The sequence below is a fragment of the Drosophila navojoa genome, chromosome 4 (assembly GCF_054131105.1).
Source record: "Drosophila navojoa isolate 15081-1374.11 chromosome 4, UAZ_NAV_1.0, whole genome shotgun sequence".
NCBI classification, from domain to species: domain Eukaryota; kingdom Metazoa; phylum Arthropoda; class Insecta; order Diptera; family Drosophilidae; genus Drosophila; species Drosophila navojoa.
Window position 1 is genome coordinate 1763684 of NC_142892.1, and position 25287 is coordinate 1788970.

A 25287-nucleotide genomic window follows, 5' to 3' on the forward strand; every position below is an offset into this window, starting at 1 on the left:
GTCTATGCAATAGATTGATGAAGGCGTGCCAGACCTCAATAGGTATATACATAATATATGTATATACTTTATTCAATTTCAGCTGATCTTGCGATGCCTTCCTATCCGTTCCTCAGTTCTTCAAGCCATTCGCTAATCCTGAAGCTCAACTAAATAAATAGCTAGAAATTTGAAATGAGTATTCCAATAAGAATTACTCCCATATGGATATCTCTCAATTCTCACAATCCCATCTATGATTATTCGATATTTAAATTGCATTTGGCCCACTGCGCTTACTATGTTTGTGTACTGAACTTTGGTTTGTTTTTGTTTTTGGTTTACGGCAGTTCGCCTTGTTGCACGTTGTTGTTGCACGCTGCCCGTTGCCCGTTAGTGAAGCTTAGATGCCGCGCGTTGCCGCAAGTCCGCATGATTTATGCGATTATTCTTTAGCGCAGCGCCCAACTTTATTGTTTTATGTTTTTGTGGCCAGCTGCTGAGAGGTGGACGAGGTGGACGACGCGGAGTGCGCGGAGTGCGGGGCGTGGCTGGCTGGGTTCTATTGACTTGGACTTTGCCTTTGGCTTTGGCTCTGACTGCAATTGCAATTGCAGCAGCTAGCAGCGCTAGCACTCAGCAGCTGTTTATGTGGCGCTGCAAGCGAGTGCTCACTGTAGCTGAGAGTTCAATAATTGAACATGCAGCATGCAGCTTGCTGCCGAGCCAAGGCATGCGCCGGGTTAATGTCTTGTTGGTTATTGCCACGTCCAGCTTCAGCTCCAGCTCCAGCTCCAGCTCATGTGCTTACTCCATATGCCGCTCCCTCTATATCTGTCTATCTATCTATCTATCTCTCTCTCTCTCTCTCGCTCTGTGGCTGCAGCACCTGGCTGTGCAGTCTATTTGTAATTTGGCACTAACGGATCTGTTGAACCCATCAATTGCCAGCTCAGACAAGATAGAGGAAGAGTGAGATTATGATTGAGCGAAAGAGGGAGAGGGAGAGGAAGAGGGAGACAGCGAGAGTTGACGAGAGCCAGTTTGTTAGCTGGACTTAGATACATGTTCATTAAGCGCTGCCACATATAATAACTGTCCAGCTGAGTGGCCTATAAAGTGTTGAGATTTCAAGTTGCAGCTGCAACAGTTGCTGCCGCTGCTGCTGCTGCTGCTGCTGGGAATGCAAAACGCGTGCAACACCATAAAAGTCGAATATGAATTACGCCCCCCTCTTACAGCAGAGAGAGAGAGAGGGTGAGAGAGATAGAGAGGGCGTCTTGGCAATTACAATCCAAGCCAGATCCGGCTAGGCCAAGTCAAGCCAAGTTCAGCCAGTTGTTGGTCTATTTTTGGTAACTTGTCTAACAAGCAGCAACTGTTGCTGCTGCTGCTGCTGCAGCTGCTTTTGGGCGTGGCTGCATTAAATAAAGCATAACTGCTCGCACTTAGATTACCAATGAGCAGCCAAACCATTTTGTTGGCCAACAACTAGTTCAGCTCTGAGTCAGACTTTTGCGAATCGAAAGCCAACGCCTTGTCGAACCGATCGAGGCCAAGCGCTGCTATGCCCCCACTCACTGCCACATCTCAACTGCAGCATTTCATTTGCAACCGCATGACAATTGCTTATTCTGTTATTGTGCTTCCAAAAAATGCTTCATTAAAGCGCGACACGAAATTATATTGATTTTTGATCAAGCGCTGATTGTGTTTGCCGTTTTCTATGCACCGCACATTACAAGCTCGACTAGCTGGTTACCCTGCGCAAGATCTTAACTCAAATTCAACTGCATATCGATAATTATCGATTATGTGAAATATTAACTAAAATATTTAAGTTTTACTCATGGCATAAGAGCTGCAATACGCATCATAACTTGGCCTTTTTTAGCTGTTACAGCCGTGGGTTATGAGTTGGCCAATTAGAGAGCAATTACAGGGTATCTGCAGTCTTTCTTATGCCATGCCGTATAATTACATGCGGGCACAGTTGGCAGCCTTATGGAAGTAATAATATTTATTTGCACAACCAGCTGGGCCCAGCTGGGATTGCCGCCGGCTCAGCCCGTTCCCGTCCGTTCGCGCTCCAGTTCCAGTTCCAGTTCTGAGTCCAGTTTTTTTTTTGCAGTACTCCGTCATTCCGTTTGCCACTTAAATTTGCATTTTCATATTGAGCGGGCAGCTGTGGCAGCAATCAGAGATTGAGTAAAAGAAACTGGAAAACTAGAAAATCTGTTCGACTGTCTGTCCGTCGTTCGTTCGTTCGACTCTCTGTCTGTCGGTTTGTCGTCATCATAAATCGATAAAGGCAACGTGGCTGAGCGTGCCAAAAGTTGCCAATTAAATGTGGCAGCACAATTTGCCGCTAACCCGACTGCCTGCCACTTGTTGCACGACAGACAGCCCAGACCCAGGCCCATGCCAGTCCTCGCAGTTGCATTCGTAATGAGCTACGTATGCAACAGACAGACTGAGAGAGGGAGAGAGAGGCAGAGAGAGGGAGAGAGAGAGAGAGCGAGTGCGATAAGTAGAAACTTCAACTGACTCGCAAATGCAAATTGTTGCAACTGTCCGACGTCAGTTGATAACGCGGCACTTGAGGCCTTTTGCCACCAGCAGCGGCAGTCGCATCGGTGGCAACTGTCACTTTGGGTGTGGCCTGACTAAAACTTTAAATTGCCTCCCAAAACGATATCCCCATTCCCCCTCTGCCTGTCCACTTCTCTAGCTATTGCTAACTAGCTCAGAGAGCGAAAAAGTTTGGTCAGTTTGCTTATAGATCGAAATTGGAATCGGAATGGAAATTGGAATTGGGTTTTCTCTTATAATTGATAGGCTGAGAAAATGTACTTTAAATTTTATATGTAGTCTGATATCATATGATATAAATATACATACCATCGAGTCTCAATAATTAGCACCCCGCTAAATCCAAAATCGCTAAGAATCGAATAAACTTCTTTTCCCTTGAAACAAATTATATCTCGATAGTTCTCGATAATTTAAATTCCTGTGTAAATAGAAGATAACTGATCCCCTTGCCATATAGAATTAACCGATAATTACCTCTACTGTATTATATATACATATATACATTTAGGTAAAAGGATTTAGCTCTATTTGAAAAATATTTGTAATATCTTAAATTCAATCAATTCTATTACGATCATTAACCACTTTTTGCCTTGACTATAGACCAAAGACCATACGCTTAAGTGCAGCCATATTTACTAGTCGGTATCATTAAAATAATTTTTTTTTCGTATTTTCTAGTCGGCTGTCGCCAAATGGAGCATTCCCATTATATATCTCTAGGCCGCTTTCCACGCTCACTTTTCATCGACGTTGGCTTCTGCAGATGCCACAAACAATGCGCGCTTTTAATGTATGTAAATTTTAAATGAAAATAAAAATAAAGAAATCGAAAGACATAGACAGAGATAGAGATAGAGAAAGAGAGATAGAGATAGACAATAATTAAGCACACGTAGCTGGACTGGGAAAATGAGAAACTGGGCCTAGGTCTGGGGCTCTGCGCTCGGGATGGGTATGCTGCTCGGACTAAGCCAATCAACTGGCAACTGGAGACTGGCAACTGGAGACTGGGCAAAGAATTTATTTAGTTTTTTCTAATTTACATATCTAAGGCATTAGCTGAATGCTCGCTCGTTCGGCTATTCAAATTGCCTTTGCATAGATTTTCAGACTAAACAAATTTGTAGTTATCTGTTGTTGTTGTTCGTGTAGCTTTTTCTCAAATGCATTGTTTAAACAGAGAAAAACATGCATCTACCGTTAGGAGCAGCCAAACAGAAATTAACAGAAGTTTTTGTCAAAGCAGCCAAGTCTATACACTAGCCGAAGAGCTTTGAATGCCGAGGCATACATGGGGGTCCTCTAGGTTCTGTTTGAGCAAATAATTAGCTAAAATGTTGAAGAATGAAGGGCCAAGCGGTTGAGCGTCTGTCCCCATTTGTCATTTTGTAAAAGAAATTCAACCCATTAGATCCAATTCTGTATAAGACTAAAACAGGAAGAGCATAAAACTGAAACTCTTGATGGCCAAAGAGCTTGAGTAAAGTGCAATGCCCTAGCTGGCTGGCAGGGCATAGAAAGTTGGCCATGCAGTACGCTGCAAATTAATTAGACTCAATTTGTGGCAGCTGCCACAACTTGGCTCGCAACGGGCGAACAGATTCTATGCTCATATTGTGCTCAGCTGCATTTTTTTTTTTTTTTTTTTTTCGTCTTCTGTGAGCAGCAGCGATTCTCATGTAAATGCCAAAAGTTGCAGCATTGTTTAAACATTTACAAAAAATAAGAAGAGAGAGAGAGAGAGAGAGTGAGTAGAAACGGTAAACAAGTTGCTGTCAATGTGAAACATGGACAACATTTTTCTGAGCGCTTTCTAATCGCAGCTCGGACCGATAAGGCAGTCGTTAAGTTATGTGGCAAGTGTTGAGCAGAAGGAAAACGAGAGAGAAGAGGGGAGGAGATGGCGACGGCGAGGGAGTGCATTTGTTATACACTTTCCCAGCATTTGATTTTGGCATAATTTCTCACTCGCTGGCAACGTAATCGGCTGCCGTTGCACTTGTTCGATTATAGCCGCAAATCAAATGGCAAACAACTTCTATACAGATGTCAATTATTTTGGCCAGCAACGAACCAAATTGCAGCTCCACTTGGAGTTGAATTGGAGCTGGAGCTCGCTCGTTAGCCATGTTGCATGCCACATGGACATCAGACAACTACGTGAGGTGGCTCTTTGCAAAGTCAGGCCAGTCAGAGCCAAGACAGAGCCAAGTCATCCAGTCATTCCAAGTCATCTAGTCATCTAGTCATCCAATTCAAGAAAATTGCTAAGGATCGAACAGCTTGCAACTTGCAACATGCAGCTAGCTGCTTGCAACGTGGGGCAGCTGCAACATGGAGCTGCTTATAATTGAATGATTGCATGGCTAGGCAAAATGATTTGCTCGTCATTAACTCTCAACTGCATTGGCGTTTATCTTGGGACCCCATTCGATTCAATTGATTCGCTGCCAATAGGTGTCAAAACTATTTGGCTTTCATTTTGTAATCCCCACAATTCCAACAAAAAAATGCTGACACTATATATGCGCATATATGTATGCATGTACATACATACGTAAGTATTTGCAACAAATGGGGGAACGAGATGTCTGTCAAGTTCATTAAATTATTTGAAATGTTTTGTCTTTGTCAAGCCGAGTGACTTATTACAGACGCAGTCCAGAGCCTAAACAACTGATGAATGTGACGACCCACAGCTAAGGCAGTTGACTAGATGCGCTGTGATAGACGCACAAAAATACCCTGTAAATTAGATGCGGCTATTCGATGAATGATTCTATATAAAGACATACATGTATGTATGTATGTGTATGTGGAAAGAGAAATATATATGGATTTTTGTAGAATCTATATAATATATATTTTCACTTCTCGATTTCTCTCTCTCTCTCTCTCTGTCTCTCTCTTTCTCTGGCTCGTTCCCTCTCTCTGCCTCTCTCCCTCTATCTGTCTCTCACCTTCTCTCTGCGTCTATCTCTCTCTCTCTCTCTCTCTCTCTCTCTCTCTCTCTCTCTCTCTCTCTCTCTCTCTCTCTCTCTCTCTCTCTCTCTCTCTCTCTTAGTCTCTCTTTCTAGTATCCCTGTAATGCTCTATTGCTTTGATATAGAAATTTCTACTAGCTCAGCTCGTTCTAATTATCTCGAGATACAAGCCTATATAAGTTCTCAAACCAATATACCCCTTTTTCAACCAATTTCATTGAGTACAGGATATTTTGTCCAAAAGAGGACGTTGGTTGGCCAACATACACATGGACGTACTTGTGAATGTGAACGCTTGACAAGAAATTTATTTAAAAGACAACTGGCAACAAATAAATTTCAAGAGAATACTAGGCGCAGCTAGAGACAGAGACAGAGTGAGAGAGAAAGAGAGAGAGAAGGCAGAAACAAAGGTCTACAGATGCGATTCTCGAGCTTGTGTGCTGCTGTGTGGGAGTTGTCGTTGTCGTTGTCGTTGTCGTCCAGTCGTTGCCCTGAAATTCATTCATCAATGTAATCGATCAGACGCAGCTCTCTGCTCATGTCTGTCACCGAAGACGACGAATCGTGTAAGCGTATGTAAATGGCTCGGTTAACAATGCGACATAAAACTTAATCAATTTATTGCGAACGAGGCATTGTCTAACGAATACCCTGGCGAAAGAGCATTTTAATTATGTCATGAAATGCGCCTTCGAAGCGGAGTTAGGAATATACATATGTACTAGCTCGATATATCATCCATCTTCTACTCCGATCTATTCACTCTACTATTCCATTCTTATATTCCTCTTCCTTTCCTTTACTCTTTTACTATTCTATTTATATACTATTCTACTCTTCTACTTGTCCTGTCTTCTACTCTTTTATCTATGTACTTTCCGGCTTCTAGTCTTGCCTTCTTCTATTCTTTTACTTGTTTACCGACGCTCAACTTATCTTTGCTGCTAGAGTATTTATTATTTCGGCACCCGTCTGATTGCACCTTTCCCCCATTTGCTCCCCACTCCCACATTTGGCCACGAGTCACGAGCCAGGAGTCTAGCTACACTTTCTCTACTCGCAGTTGCAATAGAAAATTGCACAAAAAGCATAAATAAGTCGCAAGTTTTTCTGGCACGAAGCCCAAATAAATTTCGGAGATAGGAGCAGGAGTTGCCGAGGAGTTGGCTGCCTGACCGACCGCACCCACATGCTGGCTGAGTTATGACCGTGGCGCAGGAGTAGGAGATGGAAACACGCGTCTGTAGTTCGACTTTTCCAATTTCAAATTCGATTTGGTGCGTTCCGACAAGGTATAACAGACCTCGATCATGAATTAATTGTCATGACAACACAAACACACATACACATATATATAAAACCTGTTACATGTTATATAAGTTAACTGTTAAACGCACACGAAGATAGAGGCAGGCACACATACACACACAATTCATACACGATGGTCAAGTCCAAGGAAGAAGGTTCGGCGGTGCTGATTAGCGTGCAGGAAATGAAGGAGCGGGAGAAGAAATATATGCAAAAGCTGCAGGAAATTAAAGTTTGTTGCAACTTTATCAAGGGTAAGCAAACGATCAGCCGATAAGTTCGATGAACGATAGCCGATAACTTGTCGCTCTGCAGAATCCTCAATCGAATTCCATCGGCTGGAGGAGGAGCGCTCCGCTGTCGAGCATTGGGAAAACTTTTTACGCTGTGACGGCTTGCCACGCCCATATTTACCACCCGAAATGCGCCAGTTTCTGGCAAAGAAGCGTTACTATCAACAGTTCTTCACGGAACGGAGCGTGGACTGGACCCTGTCCGTAGACGATCGCACCATACTCACACAGAACATATTCCGCAAAGATCTAACCAGGCAAACGGTCAAGGAGCAGCTCAACGATGCTATAGGCGATCAATATGAGCGGGACATTACCATGTTTTTGAATACGCTCAACAAGATCGATCGCATGCTCGATACGGCTATTGAAATGGAACGTGTGGACTTTGCACGTCAATTGGAGATCATGGAAGTGAGTTAGTTCGCATTACCAATTCACAATCGGTAGTCCAATAATTCTTTCCTAGGCGAGGCGTGAGATTGAACATGAGATTGATGACTCGTTTGATCGCCTGACCTATCGCGTCATACGCATGGACGGCGTCTACATGGAGTAAGGCCTGCTTATGAGTACCCTATATCTGTTGTCCCAGCTAAAGACTATTTTACAGCTCTGTGGATGGCCTGGTAGCTACCTGGAGTCATAGTTGCCCCCGATATGGCATAGATATCTGGGCTCTGCGCGATGTTCCTGTTCGTTTCGAGGAATTGCTGTGAGTAATGCACCAACTTCCAATCCCATTTGGTCTTAGCTTTTGTCCGTAGAGCTCCGCTGATGGTCGCCGAGATGGTTGCTACGTCTGTGCGTGTTCAGATGCCGCTCAGCGTGCTCCACGATTGCCTCACATTGCGTTGCATTCACTCGAACTTCGACAACTATTCGCAATATGCGAAGAGTTACGATCCACCCATACCGGAGAGCAATGTGGAGGTCAATGCGGGCATTTTGGATATCGAGGAATGCTTGATCAACGAATGGCTGATGCAGCTGGATATACAAAAGGAACTGTTGGCCATTCTGCTTGAGAAACGCGAGATCTATGAGGAGATAATGCGCGTCATCACCGAGCGAACGGAGCGCGCCGCCAAGGAAAAGAAGAACAGTGATGGCAAAGAGGCAAAGATCGTCATACCTAAACCACCCAAGGAAGCGCTTCTGGTGCCGCCAGGCATGTTGCCCGAGCCGTATAACACCTTCCTGGAACGCGAACAGCAGCAGTATTTGGATCTGCTCGATGAAATATACCATCCACGACATCTCAAAATAGATGACGATGTGGTAAGTCTTGAATCGATGGAGGTATGCCTAATGCAAAGATAGGTGTTACAATTGATCCACTGATTCCATTGATTAGCAATCTGTAGCCTGTCTCTTAGTCTTATCAATCATTCATGTTTATATATTGTAAATATCTCAATTACTAATAGTAATCTAATTCCCATTTGGATCATTCAAATATTCAGATCAATCTGAGGCAACACATACTGCTAGGCGGCCTATATTCAATCAATTTCGTGCGTCGCCCGACGGATACACATTACCAGACTTTTAATGTCACACTGCACGAGGATGGACGACTACTGCACATTAAGCGCGAAGTTGTGGCGGATCTGTTTAACCCATACCGTGACAGTCGATTGGGTCCCAGAGCAACCAAAGTGATGACAAAGCGATCAAGGATGTTAATGGACGATCAGAAGCGCAAGACCCATATGCTTGAGGACGATGAATTGCCATATTTCTTTGTGACCATACAGATGGCACGGGAGTTCTGTCTATGGGGGACGCCGATACCCTGTCAGTACCTGGATACCATGGAGGAGGTCAAATCGGAAACATCAATAGTTGAGGAAAAAAAGGAAGTGGCCGTGAAGAGAAAGAAATCTAGGATCAGTACAATGCCCCATCAGCAACAGGCAGCAGCCCAGGTAATCGAGGATTCACAATTGACTCAAATTCGCCGTGCCGCAAATTCAACGATCAACATATTTCGACCTACGCTGATTGCCTTACTGAGAACCAGTCGCAAACTACTGCCTGGGGAGCGTGTGTTGCCGGTCGAAAACTTTCACTTGATACAAAAATTGGATCATCTGAAAATCCGACAACTGGAACGATATTGTGTGCCACGGATAATATCCTCATTCAAATTTCCCATGGAAGTGAGAGAGGAGCTCGAACAGCAGCAGTCCGATAATCGACCAAAGCCGAAAAATCTGTTGATCAGGCGACGCAGCGTCGATACTGAGGAAACTATCGTTGTTGGCGATTTGGATTTCGACTATAACGTACAGCATGCGCCTGAAAGGGTCTATCCCGTTTTCGAATCTGTGGAGCGAATGCATTATGCTGAGGATGATATTAATGAGCCGTATTATGACAAGAAGTCCATGTATGGCCTGGTCGAAACCTTTGATAATATCTCGACCAGATATATTACTAGGCACATTGATATTATGTCTCAGTCTGAATTTACGGCCAAAAAGCCACCGAAAAAGGCATTGCAAAGCTCGGATTCACGAACTGGCATATCGTTCGCTAAAGGCAGGTCAACGGTTCGAATACAGAGTAAGCACATGGGCGCTATACGACCAAGTAACTTAGGCTCCGCAATTATGAGCGGCGCACAATCGAGCCGTACGACAATGGCTGAGGAAGTGGAGGAAGCCTACTCACCAGAGAACGTGCCCCGAACGCCAGAAGAACCGGAAGTAGAGCAGGAGAAGCCCAAGCAAAGGCTCATACGCTGGTCAACCAAACACATCATGTCCTATAAATTTGACAAGGAAGCACGCACCATGAGCATCCAAACGGATCGTTTGGGCATCTTTGGATTTGCCTACAAGCGCTACGAGCATTTCCCTTTCCGTGATTGGAGCCTGCAACCCAATGAAGAAAAGTAAGATATACATATATACACTATATAGTATCAGTTCTATGTCCTATATATCATTTAAAATTGTTTCTTTTCTTTCGTCTTTGTTTTAGCAATGATGAAATTATGCTGAGTGTTGATACTTTTCATGCACGTGTTATACTCTACATTTCGGCTGCAGGAGTTAGGGGCTATGTTACGGACATAACCAAGAATTATGTGGCACATCCGGTCAAATATTTGGATATACAAACTCCTATTACCGACTTTCGTGAGCTGCGTCGGGTCTGTTCTCTTTCTCATTCTCTGGCTTCTCGATAAATATTGAGTTCTTGTTTTTTCAGCGCTTCTATGAAAAGGGCATAAATATTTTTGCAGAAAACGATGCGTGCTTCTATATAGACAACGGTTACTTTTCGGTTAAGCACATGGCCACGGAGGATCACACATACGATGCCATGGCTCTGCACTGCAAGCTGATGAAGTTCTATCGCTCAAGCTGGAATCGTCTGGCATCGCGACGTAATTTATTGATTGGCATGAAGAATGCAAAAGATCCAACTGATTACACTGAGGTCACGATGCGCATTACACCTGATAATGTTACCTTTGTCGAAGTATCGGAACTTTGTTCCGACGATCTGGACATTATTAAGCTTGACTTTAAGAATACATGGCGCAACATGAGCGTAAGTTTGAGAGATCGAGTACTTCAAGTAAAAGTCTTATAATGTTTGAGTTCATTTAGAACTACACGGATCTCCATCAGGCAATCAATTCAATGAATCCATCAGCTACCGACGTTAGGAACAAGGATCCGCTTTTGCTCTTTCAGGTCAAGCGGATGCTTAACGAAATTCATGTAATGAGTTTTTCATAGTATTCGATTTGTTTTCTACAGAGTTCTCTATGTTTGTAAACAAGTAAAAATGTATTTGGAGAATTAACTGTCAGTTTTTTAATTTTTCATAAAAACACACACAGACACACACATACACACAGAATAAAAAAATAAAAAAATAAAAAAAAAAAAATATAAAAATATGTCGATAAACATATAAAAAAAATGTAAATAATATTTTAAAAAAATATAAAAAAATATTTATAAAAAAAAACCAATGAAAATGAATAAAAAAGTAAAAATAAATTCAAAGAAAAAGACCGAAATTGAAGGGAAAGAAGCACCGAAAAAAGATTTACCGTTTATCTCTGAACATGACTGGCAAACACGGGAGCTTCGTCACATGCAGAGGATACAAGATGTGAAAGTATGCCTGAGCTTTATCACGGGTCGGTGTAAAGTCTTAACAAACTAGCCACAATCCTTTAAGCTCATTCCCATTTAGAGTCGATTGAGGATTACAACAAGCTGCAGTACCAGCAGAGTAAGGCGCTGGCATGGAAGCGCTATATCGACTGTGATGGCCTGCCACGGGTATCTGACCCGCCAGATATCCGTAAAATGATAGCCGAATTGAATCATTTCGAGGAGTTGGAAACGACGTCGACGGTCAGTTGGGAACTGGCTGTGGATGAACGCAGCGTTCTCTCGCAGAGCATCTTCCGGCAGGACCTGACGCGCCGAACACTCCAGGAGACTCTCCGCCCCAATATCGGCAAGTTCTTTGAGGAGGCTGTGTCGCGTATTCTCATTACTCTCGAACGCATTGAATGCATGCTAAACAACGAGTACGACTTGAGTAATCTCTCAAACGAACGGATCATTGAAATATTATGTGTGAGTGCTTCAAATTTCAAACTGATTGAAGATTAGATTTGAGTGCCTAACTTAACTTTACCTATGATAAAGTTGTCTCATAGATAGGTTATTCCCATCGTTTTTATCACAATACCTTTGCAGGTGCGTCCAGAGCTGAGTCGGGAGATCGATGTGCTCTTTGATAAGCTCACCTACCGCATTGTTTCAGCACCGAGTGCCTTCAGAACGTAAGCATATATATTGACTAGCCAGTTATTACAACAGCTATCTCTCAGGTCATACGATGGTATAAAGGAAACCTATTGCTACAATTGCTCCAATTTTAATTATCAACTCTGGTGGCTTAGCGATGTGCCCGTGCGCTTCGAGTACATGGAGTAAGCTTTGACAAAAGTGTGAGTTACGCCTCGAATTGAATCGATCTGGCCTTTTCAGACTACCCCTAATAGTGGCCGATTTGGACGGTGTGGGCATTAAGGTGCAGATACCGCTTAGTGTTTTATGTGACAATCTAACTCTGCGCTGTGTCCACACCCTCTTCGATCATTTGTCGGAGGAAGCGAAAAGCTATGAGCAGGTCATCCATGGCGCGGTGAATATCAACGGGGGCATAATGGACATCGAGGATTGTCTGGTCAACGAATGGCTGATGCAGTTGAATATTCTCGACAAAATAATATCAGAATTAGAACAAACGTTAACCGAATATGAGCAATATATGGCGTGAGTGAGCGCAGCAATCTGATGTGAAAAATTCTATTTCCAACTAACAATAACACCTTAGAGAGGTAGCCCAAAAGGAAGCAACAACTCGATTGGACGAAAAAAGAACAAAAAAAGCTGGTAACAGAAAAGAACCTAAATCAAAACATTTAGAGAAAAGGATTGTAAAGCCGCCTGAAATGTTTCCGGAGGGTATGTTTCCTGATCCCTTACAGACGTTTATAGAGCAAGAGCAACAGGAGTTTGACGATTTCTTAAATCAGTTTCTAAATCCTGAAAATTTGAACTTGGCTCCTGATGAGGTAAATCGATGAATGTAGGATATCCAAATTCGGGAATTTATTTTTGCAGTACTACAGATCAATTTGCGACAATATAATATTTTGGGAGGCCTCTATTCGATGCACTTTGTGCGAAAGCCTCTGCACAAGGCCTTTGAAAGGTTCAACATAACCCTGCACGAGGATGGACGAATACTATATACCCAGCAAGATGTGCGAGCAGATATTGGCAGTCGCAGAGCTACGGGTCTAAAGTCACGATTTAACTATACCCAAGCAATGGAATCACCGGAGAATCGACACTTAAAACTGAACCCAGATGAGGTTTCATATTTCTGTTTGACCTTCCAATTGCCAGAGATGCTGTGTCTATTCGGGGAGCCCGTGGTATGTCAGTTTATCGAAGAGGAGATCGACGATAATGAGTCAGACGAGGTTTCGATTGAAGCTGGAGAAGTCCACAAACACAAAAAGAAACATAAAAAGCATTCAATTGCAAAGATAGGTCAGGAAAGTAGGAAGAGTAAAATGCGAACATCGGGGGGCTTGGAAGAACGTCTACCCAGACCTAATATGACGCTCATCAAACGAAAGTCGATGAATGTTACAAATATCTATCGTCCCTCTGTCATAAGTGTACTTCGTAACAACTTTACGCGCCTCTCTAGCACCATTGAAGGCGAATTGCATGACTTTGAGGTGGACGGTAAGCAGGGAAAACCTCTAACTCCCCTTCAAGTCCATGAGCTGGCACGATATTGTATGCCTCGTATATTGTCCTCGTTCAAGTTTCCGATGGAGTTCCGCTTGGAGCGAACCGAAGAAGTGGCCCAGAGAGCTAGGCGCGGCTGCACGCTGTTGCGTCGGCATCACGTCGAGCCCAAGGTGGTCCAAGAAGACCAGAAGCCAGAGTTTTTCAGCTATGATAAGCAGACAGGGCCCGAAAGACTATTTCCCATTTTCGATCAACATGAGCCATCGAAATTTCTCGTTGAAGAATCAGATATAGATTCGTTAGAAAGCAAACATGTGAAAGTCCGTCGTACAAGCAAAACTCAGGACCCGAGTGATCCCACAAAGGTCACATTTTATGGGATACTGCACACTTTAGATGGAATCGAAGAAAAGTATATGACTCGTACAAAAGCAATAATGGATCAGTCGTTTGGCACTAAAGGTTTACGGCTAGCCCCATCAGATATGCGGACAAAGTCATCTTCAAATCGCATGTCCGTAATGAACAGTAAACTAACCTCACTTATAAAGACCTCACGCTCGTCCCATTCGGGTCATATTTATATTGATTTACGGTCAGGCAGCGAAACAGCCAGCATAACCTCCTACGAATCTGTGACCACAAAAAAATCAGTAAAGGAGTCTCTGAAACCAAAAAAAAAGCTACCCAAAGTGAAACACTGGACCACTAGATACATAAAGCACACCGAGTTCTTACCGGAATCTTGCACATTCAAGATACAAACAGACCGATTGGGCGTATTTGGTTTTGCATTCAAGAGCTACGAGCACTTTCCCTTCAAAGGCTGGTCCCTGAAATACAACAAGGATAAGTAAGTGAAGTTGGGAAACTCGGTAATTATAAATTAGAGGATTGCTTGTCGATTTTTGAGACCAAATAGATTTGCTAGTCATAAATATGGTGTATGCTCTATAGAGGGTCTCTTTCTGGTCTTATGGTTAAGCTATATATGAATTCTTCAGCTCAACTCCTTCTCTTTATTATCTCATTTAGTATCAACGAAATCATATTTACATTGGACACCTGTCATGTGCGCGTCATCTTGTTCATAACCAACGCGGGCATCCGGGGTTACGCAACAAAGATAATTGAGGAATATGTTGCCAATCCGATCAAGTATCTGGAAATCAAAGAGCCCACATCAGACTTTACTGAGTTGCGTAGGGTAAGCCAAACTGGAAGCCAGGAGATATTAAGGGGATCTTTTATAGCCCATATCTAATCGATGGATCCGTTTTCATCCTGTAGCGCTTCTGCGAGAATAACATCAATATATTTGCAGCGCACGATGCCTGCTACTATATTGAGAAAGGTTACTTCTCGCAGAAGCATCTGGCAACTGAGTTGCATGTCTACGATGCCTTTGCCATCCACTGCAAGCTGATCAAATTCTATCGCTGCGATTGGAATCGTTTGGCTCCTCGCCGAGATATATTGCTCTGTTTGCGTAATCCCAAAGATGTGAACGATGGTGCGGATGTCACGATTCGCGTAACGCCCGATAACTCAACATTTGTGGAGGTCAGTGAGTCATGTATGGATGATGTCGATGAGATTAAGCTAAGCTATCACCTCACTTGGCGCAACATTGGAGTAGGTATTCCAGACCCTTGGATATTTATCTGCAACCGCATTTCATGTTCGCACTCTTTCTTCCTTAGATTTATTCGGATGTGCATCACCTGATCAACTCAATGTATCCACAGGCGACGGATGTGAGAAATCGTGATCCCAAGCTAATTCACTACATACGCACACTGTTCAAGGAGATCAGGCCTTTAAGTTTCTCCTAGTTGGGGATAGATGCTGAGAGGAGTGCCCTTTCCATATGTAGCTTTAATAAAAACGCATACGCTTCTCCAATTGACGTCAATTAAAACCAATTTGTAAACAACTCTCCACTTGACTTTCTTTGCGACCTTCTTTCCCAGTTGTAACTCAGCTGTTTCGAATCGGTTCGGGGTGGCCATTCGATACAGCTTACGTAAGAGTAAGATATCTAGTAAAAATTCTTTCGCGAACTTATTTGATTAGTTACTTTCAATGCGGTTGGTATTCGTGATATATTTTGCACTAATTCAACTTGGCCTGAGTCCTGAGTGTGAGGCTCAGGCTAAGACCGAGGTTCAGGTCAAGGCTGAGGAATTTTCTAATTTGCGGAAACTTGTGATGCCACCTGCAGTGCAGCGTGTTGTCGGTGGCGAAGTGACAACGATTGAAAAAGTCGGTGGATTTATTGTCGCGCTGCATTATGAAAACAGCTTTATATGTGGGGGCTCCTTAGTGAAAGATCGTATTGTTCTGAGCGCTGCTCACTGTTTTCTTGGTCGCACCAATAAGTCACTGTGGCTCATCAAGGGTGGCGTCTCGAATCTAAACGACGATGGTCCCACGGTTGCCCTGAGGGACTATGTAATACCCTCTGCTTTTGATCAGGCCAGCATGCATATGGATGTGGCTATATTGCTCCTGGACAAACCGCTGAAAGGCCCAAACATTAAACAAATTCAACTGTGCAAAACTCAATTGTTACCGAATATGGTTCTGACTGTCTCCGGTTGGGGTCTAGTTGATCCTGAAGGCACCTTTGTGCAGAAAACTTTGAGGACTGTTAGTGTGCCCGTTATCAAGAAGAAGAAGTGCAAGCAAGTCTACAGAAGCTCTAGTGAGTTCAATTCGAACCCTATTTGATTTGGTTATGTTAATTTCCACTTGGCAATTTGCAGTTCAGATAAGCAATAGCATGTTTTGTGCCGGCCTTTTGGGAAAGAAGGACGCGTGCACCTTCGATTCGGGCGGTCCGTTTGTCTACAAGGATAAGTCAGGACAATTAGAGCTTTGTGGCATTGTCTCCTTTGGCATTGGCTGTGCCAGCTCCACATATCCGGGCGTCTACACAGACGTCAACTATGTCAAGCCATTCATTTTGAGCACCATTGCAAATTTCTGAGTATGAATGCCTTTACGAAACTTTATAAAATTCAAGTCGATAAATCAAGTAAATCTTTGAAGGAGTACTTGTTTTTGTTGTATAATAGTTATGATAGATCTGATAGATCATCATATTTGTTATTAAACTTTCTTCATTCTGTTCTTCTGATCCCATTGAAATCATCCAACTTTTTTTAGTTACCCCCAACTAAAGCTCGCAAGCACGCAATGAAATAAGATTTTGTTCCTGCCATTATTTGCATCTTGGATGAAAGTTTCGCGCCCTACTTTGGGGCATTGCGTGTTCAGCCAGCGACAGCGGCAGCGGCAGCGGCAGCTCCTTGCTGATCACTGTCTTTGATTCCAATAATTGATTGCAAGGAGTCCTGGCTGCGTTGCCTGGCGGCCCGAAGGCACAATTTTAGAAGCGATGCTCGCACAACGAACTTGTACCCAAGTCTCTGTCTTGAAAAACCAGCAAAAAATGTAAATTAGCTGACCAAATTCAAAGTGTGTGTGAGAGAGAGAGAGTGAGAGTGAGGGAGAGAGAGGGGTAGGGAGAGGAGCATGTATCGAAATTTATTGTTGCATGACTGACGGCCTTTCGTCTTCATTCGAATTAGTTTAATAATACAATTAATTGTTATTTATAGCTTCCTCTCAGACGCGCTCTATCGTCGAGGATAAACAAAATCAAAGACCTCTTAAATGATTGTTTATGGCACGCAACACAAGTTTTGATAGAGCTTCTAACAGTTTCTTGGACAAAATGATGGGAGTAAGAATGTGATGAATGTGAAGTTGCTGAAATTGGTCTAAACAAGTCGATTTCAAGTAATTTAAAGTAGCGGGATTTTTGCCTTTTATAAACTATATGGCAAAGATTGTTATTTAATGTATATAGTTATAGTTTTTATGGAGAGCTATTCCAGCTGTGGTCCATTGCAATAATTGCCTATACTCCAAACTTTGCCTCGCATCTGGGATGTATAGCCGCTTAAAGGATGCTTGGCTAGCCAAATGCCTGACATATTTAAAGCCCTCAAGTAACAGCTGCTCAACGGGACGTCGACTAACAACCACATAAACATACCTATAAATACAAATATATATATATTTATATATAAACATACATATATAGACGACACTTTGCGGTCTGCGTGTCTGACAGGTTGTCCCCGGTTGGGTTTTCCTCTTTCCTGGCTGCGCTCGAGCTGGCATTAAGTTTATTTATCTGCTTTTAAATGGCATGCATACGCTTGCAATATAACTCCCGATGTCATGTAATGTGCACCAGAAACAAAGGCAACATAATGTAGCAGGCTGGCCCCTCCGTCGCGGCACTGGAGTCGTAACCACAGATAGTACGACTACCATTTACTAGTCTCATAAATTTATGGCACATTGTGAGCCAGTCGGGCTCAGAGACTCTTCCTGGCTCCCAGCGGAGACGACTGTAGGATTTCGGTAGTCGGCAAGTCGGTAACATAACATGCAAGCTGGCACCTACGGTGCAGCGAGCCTCAATCTCTAAAGATTTACACATGCCTCCTCTTTGAGGCTGGCAAAAAGAAAAATATAAATAAAATATTGAACAGAGACAGCGATAGGCATAGAGCTGACATGCTGTGTGCGAACGATTCATATAACCAGACAATCAGACATATCGAATCGCATCTACTATGCGGCGTTAGTTAAACTCTTCAAGACTCAGCTTCGCTTTGTTAATTAATGAAACACATAATCAAACAGCGGGCTATAAGCCAGGGAGGTGCGTTAAAGAGAGAGAGAGAAAGGTAGAGAGAGAAGCAGTGGTAGGCGTAGAGTGTGAGTTTGTCTACAACAAACTGGTTCGCTGCACAGTTTCTAAAGAAATGCTCAAATACTTACTTGCAGTGCGCAGGTAAGAGCAGTAGAAATGCACTAGGCGAGCAATGAACGACTAGAAGATGCTACGCAGTCGATTGATGGAGTGTGAGTTAAGGGCAGAAGGCAGACAAGTTCTATGGTAAATTATATGGTATAACGATATATTATGGTAAAACATGGCAAACGTTTTGTAGACTTACAAAAGTGAAAGTATTTATATAGCACTCTTATGAATGAGTACACAAAAAAAAAAAACAGAAATTTATACAAATGGAAGAGTAGAAAAGTGTATAATCAGTTCCTACTATATAGAAGTTGTCGTCAGTGGAGCTATGAATCATATAAAACATCGCAAGAATAATGTAAAGGGAGCTCTGTTAGATATAATACAAAACAATATAAGTAGTATTATACCATTTTCATACATATTTATACTGATATATATTTAAGGGAATATCAAGTACGTAAACAGCTGAACTAGTTTCTAGTTCTACGAATTTAATTTCTATTGCGGACTGAAATATTTATTATATATGTATATCTCACATACCGTCATCTGTTCCAAGCACACACTGAAAACCATTTTAGCCCCATCTCAATCACTTGGCTGCACAGGGTATACAAAACATATCTTGAAGAGTTGTCAAACACTTGATCAATAGCGGCAAAGTCTGTGTAGGTAGTTGTTGTTGTTGCTGAGTATCTCACAGATGGATTTTATTGTGCAGCGCCGAAGTGTTTGCACAACTTAAAAGCCAATAAAATTTGTTGTTAATTGCTTTGGTAAATTGAAAAAATTAGGTTTGTTTTTTTATTTTTTTGGGAAATAGCCGAGCAGAGAAGGGAAAGAACTGTGCGTAGTTTGTAGTCCAGTATTTGGCCAACAAATTAGCTAGCCACATTTAATGACCTTTCAAAAGCCGCTGACAAACCAAGACGAAACAGACGAGAAAAACCCAGAAACTAGACAAATCGAAACTTAAAATTAATCCGCTTAAATGTAATTTAAGTTAGGCAGACTATAAGCCTCAATAAGAGTTATAGAGGGAGTATGAGCGGGAGGGATGGGTAGAGACCTAAAAATCGTTTAATTAAAGTTCAACAAAAGTTGAAAAGCGATTTCATGCCGCGTTGAATCAACAAATTGTAAACTTTACCAAAGCGCCAAAGCGAGCAGAGAAATAGTGCCTAGGGTGGAGGCAGCAGGCTGGTGGAGGGGACTCTTCCATTATTTGTACTTATTTAAGTGCTTGATCATGCTGATATCATCACCTGGCAGCATTTCTTTGTGCCTGAGAGTTGCCTTCAATGCAATTAGCCTCCGCGAACGCCAGGTGGTCTCCTCTTCTTCGACTTTTTCATGCTCATCGAACGAAAATCTCAAATCGAAAAAACTGTTACAAAAATAAGACGGTGAAACGAAATTTATATATGGGAGCAGCATCCAAACAGCAAACGAATCATTCGAGTCGAACGAAGAATGCGCTTCTATGTGATTCTCAAATAGCAAAAGAAACCATACTGATAATGAGCCTATCTTTAGAGATTACCAAGACTTTTCTACTTAAGAAATTTCTACTTATGTACAATAGCTCCTCATATTCTCTGTGATTCTGAATGTACGATTCAATAATACCATTTCACTATCCTTAAGTAGCTGAAAGCAGCTCTAGCGAATCGACATGCTCGCTGTGTAGCGCAACGTGCGTCGTGTTGACAGTTATTGATCGATGTTATCGATGGGAATACAATGTTGAAATTAATTTTGATTGCGCCTCCAATGCAGGCCCCCGATAAACTTGTACCGGCAATTGGCTGAAACACGTGTAATTTACGTACATTTGAGACTTTAAGAGTCTGCCTAATGGCCAGTGGGCGACGTGTAGCATACGTTAAGCAGACCTTGCCCCAGACGCTGTCTTTCCCATCAGCTGGAGCTGCGACTGAGGCTGAGGCCGGGACCGAAGCTGAAACTGTGGCACAGTTCAATTGTTCCACTAAATATCTTGACACTGACTAATTCGGCGGCCATTAATCTCACGGCTGCTTAGTGTCAGTGGCCATCAATATGCGCATCAAATATGGAAAAGGAAACACGTTCCGCTCCGGTAGATCAAACTGATGAATGTGACTGTAGCCGAGTTGTGCGGCACGCTTGGGGGTTGCCCATACGAATGAGACGGGTTACTTAGTCGGACAGTCTCTGTTGGATAGTTTGGCAGACAGTCAGCCAAGTGAATCAGGCAAGGAAGTCGAAGCTGTGTCTGCCGCTCCCTTCTTTGCGATTCTCAAGCATCTATACTAGTTACTCCATAGTTTGCCAGTCAATCAATCAGGATCTGCAGTCAATCAGACCTCAGTCCGTTAGACAGGCACTCAAAAAATATGTCTGCCAACAATTGCTTGCCACAAGCCAGGCCAGCTTGCTGCAGTTCGTGCTGTTGCATGACTACCGGGCATCATTTTTGCCTATGCACAGCGAAAACTGAGGCAACCCAAAGAAAGAAATGAACACGTCGAATGCTTTGGCGCACGCGCACAGTCGTTGACTCGCTGGCCCCCTTGCCGCATGGCCCCGCCGCGACTGCCACCCACTCGCTGTGGCAGCCGCAGGGCGAACGTTTTCGATTAAGCAGCCAGCTGCAGCGTGTGCCAGTCGAGCGTCGCAGCGCCAACTGAAGTGCAACGCAAAGCTGAAAACTGGCAACCAGATCAGCTAGGAGAAAATAGGAGAGCAGTCAGACGTTGGCAGGCGGCAGGGGCAGGGGCAGGGGCAGGGGCTGGAGATCAACCAACGCCTTCGGTTTACATTTTACAATCCTAACAAGGTTCAGGCCAGCGCGATAAAATGCGGCTTTGCCTTGGCCAGGAGGACTAGGAACTCCACTTCACTCCACTCTACTCCACTCAGCTGAACGTCGAGGCAGTGGCACATGCCCTCCCAACCACAGCAGCTATGCAAACATACACACACACACACTCATAGAGAGAGACCGCAGATACACACAAACACTGCTCAAGTTCGCTGTTAGTAACTAGGTAACGCACGACTGCAGGATATCCTGTAATTAGCTGTTGAGTGTTTCCAATAGAGATGTGCTTAGTTTTGATCTACTACTTGTGCTTACTAAGATTGCAATATGCCTTTTATTTATCTTTATCGATATTTCATGAAATGCACATAAGGACTTTACGGATGACAGAAGCTATCTATAACATATAAAAACTCATTCCAAAGAGAGAAAATACTGATTCACATTTACCAGACTAGCTCACCGTGCTACCCCTTCAATGTTTCTACTTGCACAGGGTATTAAAAATTGCACATTAAAAATGAAGCATGCGGAGCAACGAGCCTGGTTAACACAGGCATAGGGGAGAGCGAGCAAGCGGTCGGACGATGGTAGACGATGTCTTTTTTTCTCCAGTTGGCAGAACAAGGTTAGCCGCAGGGCCAGGGGCAGCACGAGAGATGGAGACGGCGAGGCAGCGGAGCAGCGCGGTTTGCGCCTCTTTAAATGCAATTCAGGCGAAAGGCGCACAAAGGGACAGCGAACAAGATGCCGAGTTGCTGATTGTGCGAGCAGCGCAGTCAGCGTCAGCGTTGGCAGCAAGAGCCGCAAGAGCTTTTGTCGCCGCCACAAACATGGAATATGACAGCCAAAGCAGAGAGACTAGAGAGAGGCAGAGAAGGAGCCATGCAAAGCATTGTCAAGTGAAGAAAAGCGACAAAAACGGTACGAACGAAGTTTGCATGGCTGCAAGTGTGTGTGTGTGTGCGTGTGTGTGGGCAGTGAGTGCGACTGCGTCGGCGACAGAGACCCAAAACAATGGCGACAATAAAAATGTGATCGCACAACATGCGACGCAGATAAAAGAACGCAAAGTGACAACGAACAACTTTTAATGGAATTGTCGTCGGCTGCAGCGACCGAGGGGACGACCGAGGGCACGAGAGAGTCGGCAAAAATAGATATGGTCCGCGTTGCTGTTGTTTATGGCTGCAAGTCGCGTGCAAGGACGTGCCAAGCAGGATAACATATGCCGCAAGAGAGATAGGCAGAGGCAGAGACAGCGGCAGCGGCAGAGAGAGAGAGAGAGTGCAGCAGCGCTAACGCCCACGAGCTGCGCACGTAGAGTTACACTCGACGATCATCGCCTTCGGCAGCTACTGTGGCACATGCCGAGGCGGAACTAACCAGTCAACGAACGAGCGGCCGAACGAACGCCGCTCTCTCGCTTTCGTGCTCCCATTGGAAAACTGTGAGCACTCGCTCTATCGCTCCATCCCTATTGCACATCAGCATGCGCACAGCGCTTCCAATTGGATCAAATCACACTCTTTCTCTCTCTCGCTCTCTCTATCACTCAATCGTGCTCAGCGCTCAGAGTGGTCTTGCAGGTTTTGCTGCGTTTGTTTTGTTTACGCTGTTCGCTGGAAAGCCAAGCCGAGCGCAGTACATCAGTTGCCCAGCAAACTCGCCCCGAGCAAGACGTACGCGCGCGTGTGGCTTGCATAATTCGTGAGTTTTACGTGAAATACGCAAACGTTACAAGAATTTCACAAGTGCTGAATAAAACCTAGCTGGTTTATCTAATTCAAATAGACTCGATAGAAATATAATAAAATAACATAAACTAGAGTGAAGTGTTTATCGTTAACGAATTGCTTATCGTTTATTCGATTCGATCGCACGATCGATGTTTGCGTAGAGGACGCTAGCATATGATGAGCCTGACTGTTGTCTCGCTGCCGCAACGTTACAAACGAATCCTGCAAGCGATGACACTCGCCGTTGCCGTCGTCTATATGACACTGCTGCTCTATCAGAGCGCCTACGGATATCCGGGCCTGCAAGTGAGTTGTGCCGCAGCGAGATCGTTGCGTGGGTGCTGCACACGCACACACACACACAAATTCGCCCACACACACACACGCACACAAAAGGGAGCTCGTAAATCGTTGACTTTGCCCATAAACCCCCCTTCTGCCAGCCCATCCCGGCTTCGCATTTGCATGTTTCCCTACCGCCGGCTCCATTCGCAGCCTCCTCTACCACTGTCTCTCCCGCTCTGTTTCTCTCTCTCTCCCTCGCTCTCTGTCCCGTTTCGTGCACTTTCATAAATCAACGCCGGCGACGTTTGCAGCTGCGCATGCGTTCCTCTCCCACTTCAGCCTGCTAGCCAAGTCAGCTTCGGCTCTTCTCTTCACTCTGCTCTTAAACCTTTTTTGCGCCCTTGCCAATATCTTCTGCTGCTTCTTCTTCTTCTTCTTCAGCTGCTGCGTTGCCTTTGCCTTGCATATAAAACAGTTTTTTTTTTCGGTTTTGGTTTGTTTTTTTTATTTGCCGTCGGCAACGCGTCGCCAAAGCTTTCAATGCAAGCCAACCGCCCCTACCCCCCTCCCGCTCTCTTCCTCTATCTCTTCCTTGCATTTCTGATTTCTGACTCAGTTTTTTATTTCATTTCGATTTTGTTTTTGTTTTTATTTTTGCATAAATTTCTGTGTAATAAAATATTCTGCGCTAATATTACAAAAGTTCTACGTCTTGGCTGCAATTCCCCCTGATCCAACTAGAATCGACTTCCACTGGACTAGTCTATTTATAAACATAAATATATATGTGTATGTGTGTCTGTGTGTGCATATATAATGTTGATTTTGTCGTTATAAGAAACGGATTTCTTAAGCTGGAAGAACCTAGAGTTATTTGCTACCCATTTACGATTCCTGCATTGCTCAAGTTTGTTATCTATATCTATATTACATATGTATACATACATATGTATGTATATGGTTAGAAAATAATTCTTATGAAGCACAAACTAATAAATTTGTCTATTTATATTTAAATATGAATATCGGGGAAGTATTTCAGTAATACCTCGTCTGTTAGAATAATTCAAGGTAACTTTGTTCAAACTTACGGAAGTAGGATCGTTTTCCACTTTTATTGTATCTTTTCGTTCTTCTTCTTATTCCTTAAAACTAAATTTCGATGTGTTATGCAAGTGTTGTCACAATATCTGTAAATACATAAACATTGTTTGGAGATATTAGTTAGAGTCCATTTACTGCTAATAATAGATGACATTTTATACAAAAGCTTGGTAGACACTTTATATAATGTGTTTTAATCTCTGATCATATCTAGGAGGTAAATTTCTAAATTTATAGTCATAGTTGAAGTTATCTTCATGCAATTTTAAGAGCCTTAGGAACCACATAATATTAATATAAACAGAGATCTTTAAATTTTCTTAACGTGAACTCACTTTACTTTAAAGATAGATGTATGCATGCATGCATGTATATATAAAGCCAAAATTTTAGACATACTCCATTTTGTTTGTCTATTTTATTTTGCTGACTTTTTCTACAGTTTTTTTTAGCTCTTTTTTAGGCCGGAAGCTTGGCCGCTTTTGCCGCTGACTTCATTAGAAATCGCAGCGTGTGCAAATGCACAGAATTATTTATTATTTATATCTATTTCACTTTGCTGTTGTTACTTCTGTTTCTTCGTCTTCTGCCTCTGCTAAAGTTTAATGGAATTAATTCAATTGCTTGTTGAAGTTTGGCAAATAGTTGGATAGAGCTGCTAAGCCAAGTTTAGCTAGATTTAAGTTAGTTTTTAAATGAATTTGCGGCCAGAAATAATTAAAAACTTTTTATGAGTTTCGTTTCCTTTTTCTGTTGTTGCTCATTTGTTGTTAGTTGTTGTTGTTGCTGTTGTTGGCTAACCGGAAAAAGGGGCCGGCAATGTGTGGCATGTGGAATACTTGGAATGTGCTTCATATAGAAGACGAGTCATACTTATATATAAACATATATACGCTTGTGCTGCTGTCCAAATGCTGAATTGGACTTTATTAAAGTTGTTGTTGTTGTTTTGCGTTGTTTATGCTGTTGTTGTTGTTGTTGTTGCTGCTGTCTTTCAATTGAAGTCGTTGCTCGTTGAGGTC

The 25287-nt window shown here is 43.1% G+C and overlaps 4 protein-coding genes across 5 annotated transcripts in view; all 4 read left to right on the top strand.

The window, feature by feature from the left end:
- The first annotated feature begins 6580 nt into the window (after positions 1-6580).
- Positions 6581-10990, top strand: LOC108658271 (uncharacterized). Its single transcript, XM_030385604.2, has 9 exons — positions 6581-7126; positions 7188-7579; positions 7635-7720; positions 7779-7880; positions 7933-8446; positions 8632-10067; positions 10157-10328; positions 10388-10732; positions 10792-10990. The coding sequence occupies exons 1-9, from the start codon at positions 7006-7008 to the stop codon at positions 10921-10923; spliced, it is 3300 nt and encodes a 1099-aa protein (XP_030241464.1). The 5' UTR covers positions 6581-7005; the 3' UTR covers positions 10924-10990.
- A 137-nt stretch (positions 10991-11127) lies between these two features.
- On the top strand, positions 11128-15418 carry LOC108658272 (uncharacterized). Of its 2 annotated transcripts, none has more exons than XM_089259033.1 (10): positions 11128-11333; positions 11390-11781; positions 11905-11990; positions 12039-12140; positions 12199-12486; positions 12548-12788; positions 12846-14335; positions 14518-14689; positions 14773-15121; positions 15186-15418. In XM_089259033.1, the coding sequence occupies exons 1-10, from the start codon at positions 11162-11164 to the stop codon at positions 15251-15253; spliced, it is 3360 nt and encodes a 1119-aa protein (XP_089115159.1). In that variant the 5' UTR covers positions 11128-11161; the 3' UTR covers positions 15254-15418. The 2 variants fall into 2 exon arrangements, with proteins under 2 accessions (XP_089115159.1, XP_030241467.2); XM_030385607.2 differs by having other exon boundaries at positions 11134-11333; positions 14773-15117.
- A 130-nt stretch (positions 15419-15548) lies between these two features.
- Positions 15549-16535, top strand: Sems (Seminase). The gene is made up of 2 exons (XM_030385603.2): positions 15549-16189; positions 16251-16535. Exons 1-2 carry the CDS (start codon positions 15568-15570, stop codon positions 16472-16474), a joined length of 846 nt encoding a protein of 281 aa, XP_030241463.1. The 5' UTR covers positions 15549-15567; the 3' UTR covers positions 16475-16535.
- Positions 16536-22765: 6230 nt separating this feature from the next.
- fng (Fringe glycosyltransferase) overlaps positions 22766-25287 on the top strand; it is a 30979-nt gene continuing 28457 nt past the window's right edge. Inside the window, exon 1 of the mRNA XM_030385602.2 lies at positions 22766-23182. Coding sequence (XP_030241462.2) covers positions 23051-23182 — 132 coding nt within the window. The 5' untranslated portion in view covers positions 22766-23050. The remainder of the gene's footprint in view (positions 23183-25287) is intronic.

Coding starts and splice junctions, on each gene's coding strand:
- LOC108658271 (XM_030385604.2), top strand. CDS start 7,006: ATGGTCAAGTCCAAGGAAGAAGGTTCGGCGGTGCTGATTAGCGTGCAG. Junction 7,580..7,634: donor GTCAATTGGAGATCATGGAA/GTGAGTTAGTTC, acceptor ATTCTTTCCTAG/GCGAGGCGTGAGATTGAACA. Junction 10,329..10,387: donor ACTTTCGTGAGCTGCGTCGG/GTCTGTTCTCTT, acceptor TTGTTTTTTCAG/CGCTTCTATGAAAAGGGCAT.
- LOC108658272 (XM_030385607.2), top strand. CDS start 11,162: ATGAAAATGAATAAAAAAGTAAAAATAAATTCAAAGAAAAAGACCGAA. Junction 12,141..12,198: donor GTGCGCTTCGAGTACATGGA/GTAAGCTTTGAC, acceptor TGGCCTTTTCAG/ACTACCCCTAATAGTGGCCG. Junction 14,690..14,772: donor ACTTTACTGAGTTGCGTAGG/GTAAGCCAAACT, acceptor TTCATCCTGTAG/CGCTTCTGCGAGAATAACAT.
- Sems (XM_030385603.2), top strand. CDS start 15,568: ATGCGGTTGGTATTCGTGATATATTTTGCACTAATTCAACTTGGCCTG. Junction 16,190..16,250: donor GCAAGTCTACAGAAGCTCTA/GTGAGTTCAATT, acceptor GGCAATTTGCAG/TTCAGATAAGCAATAGCATG.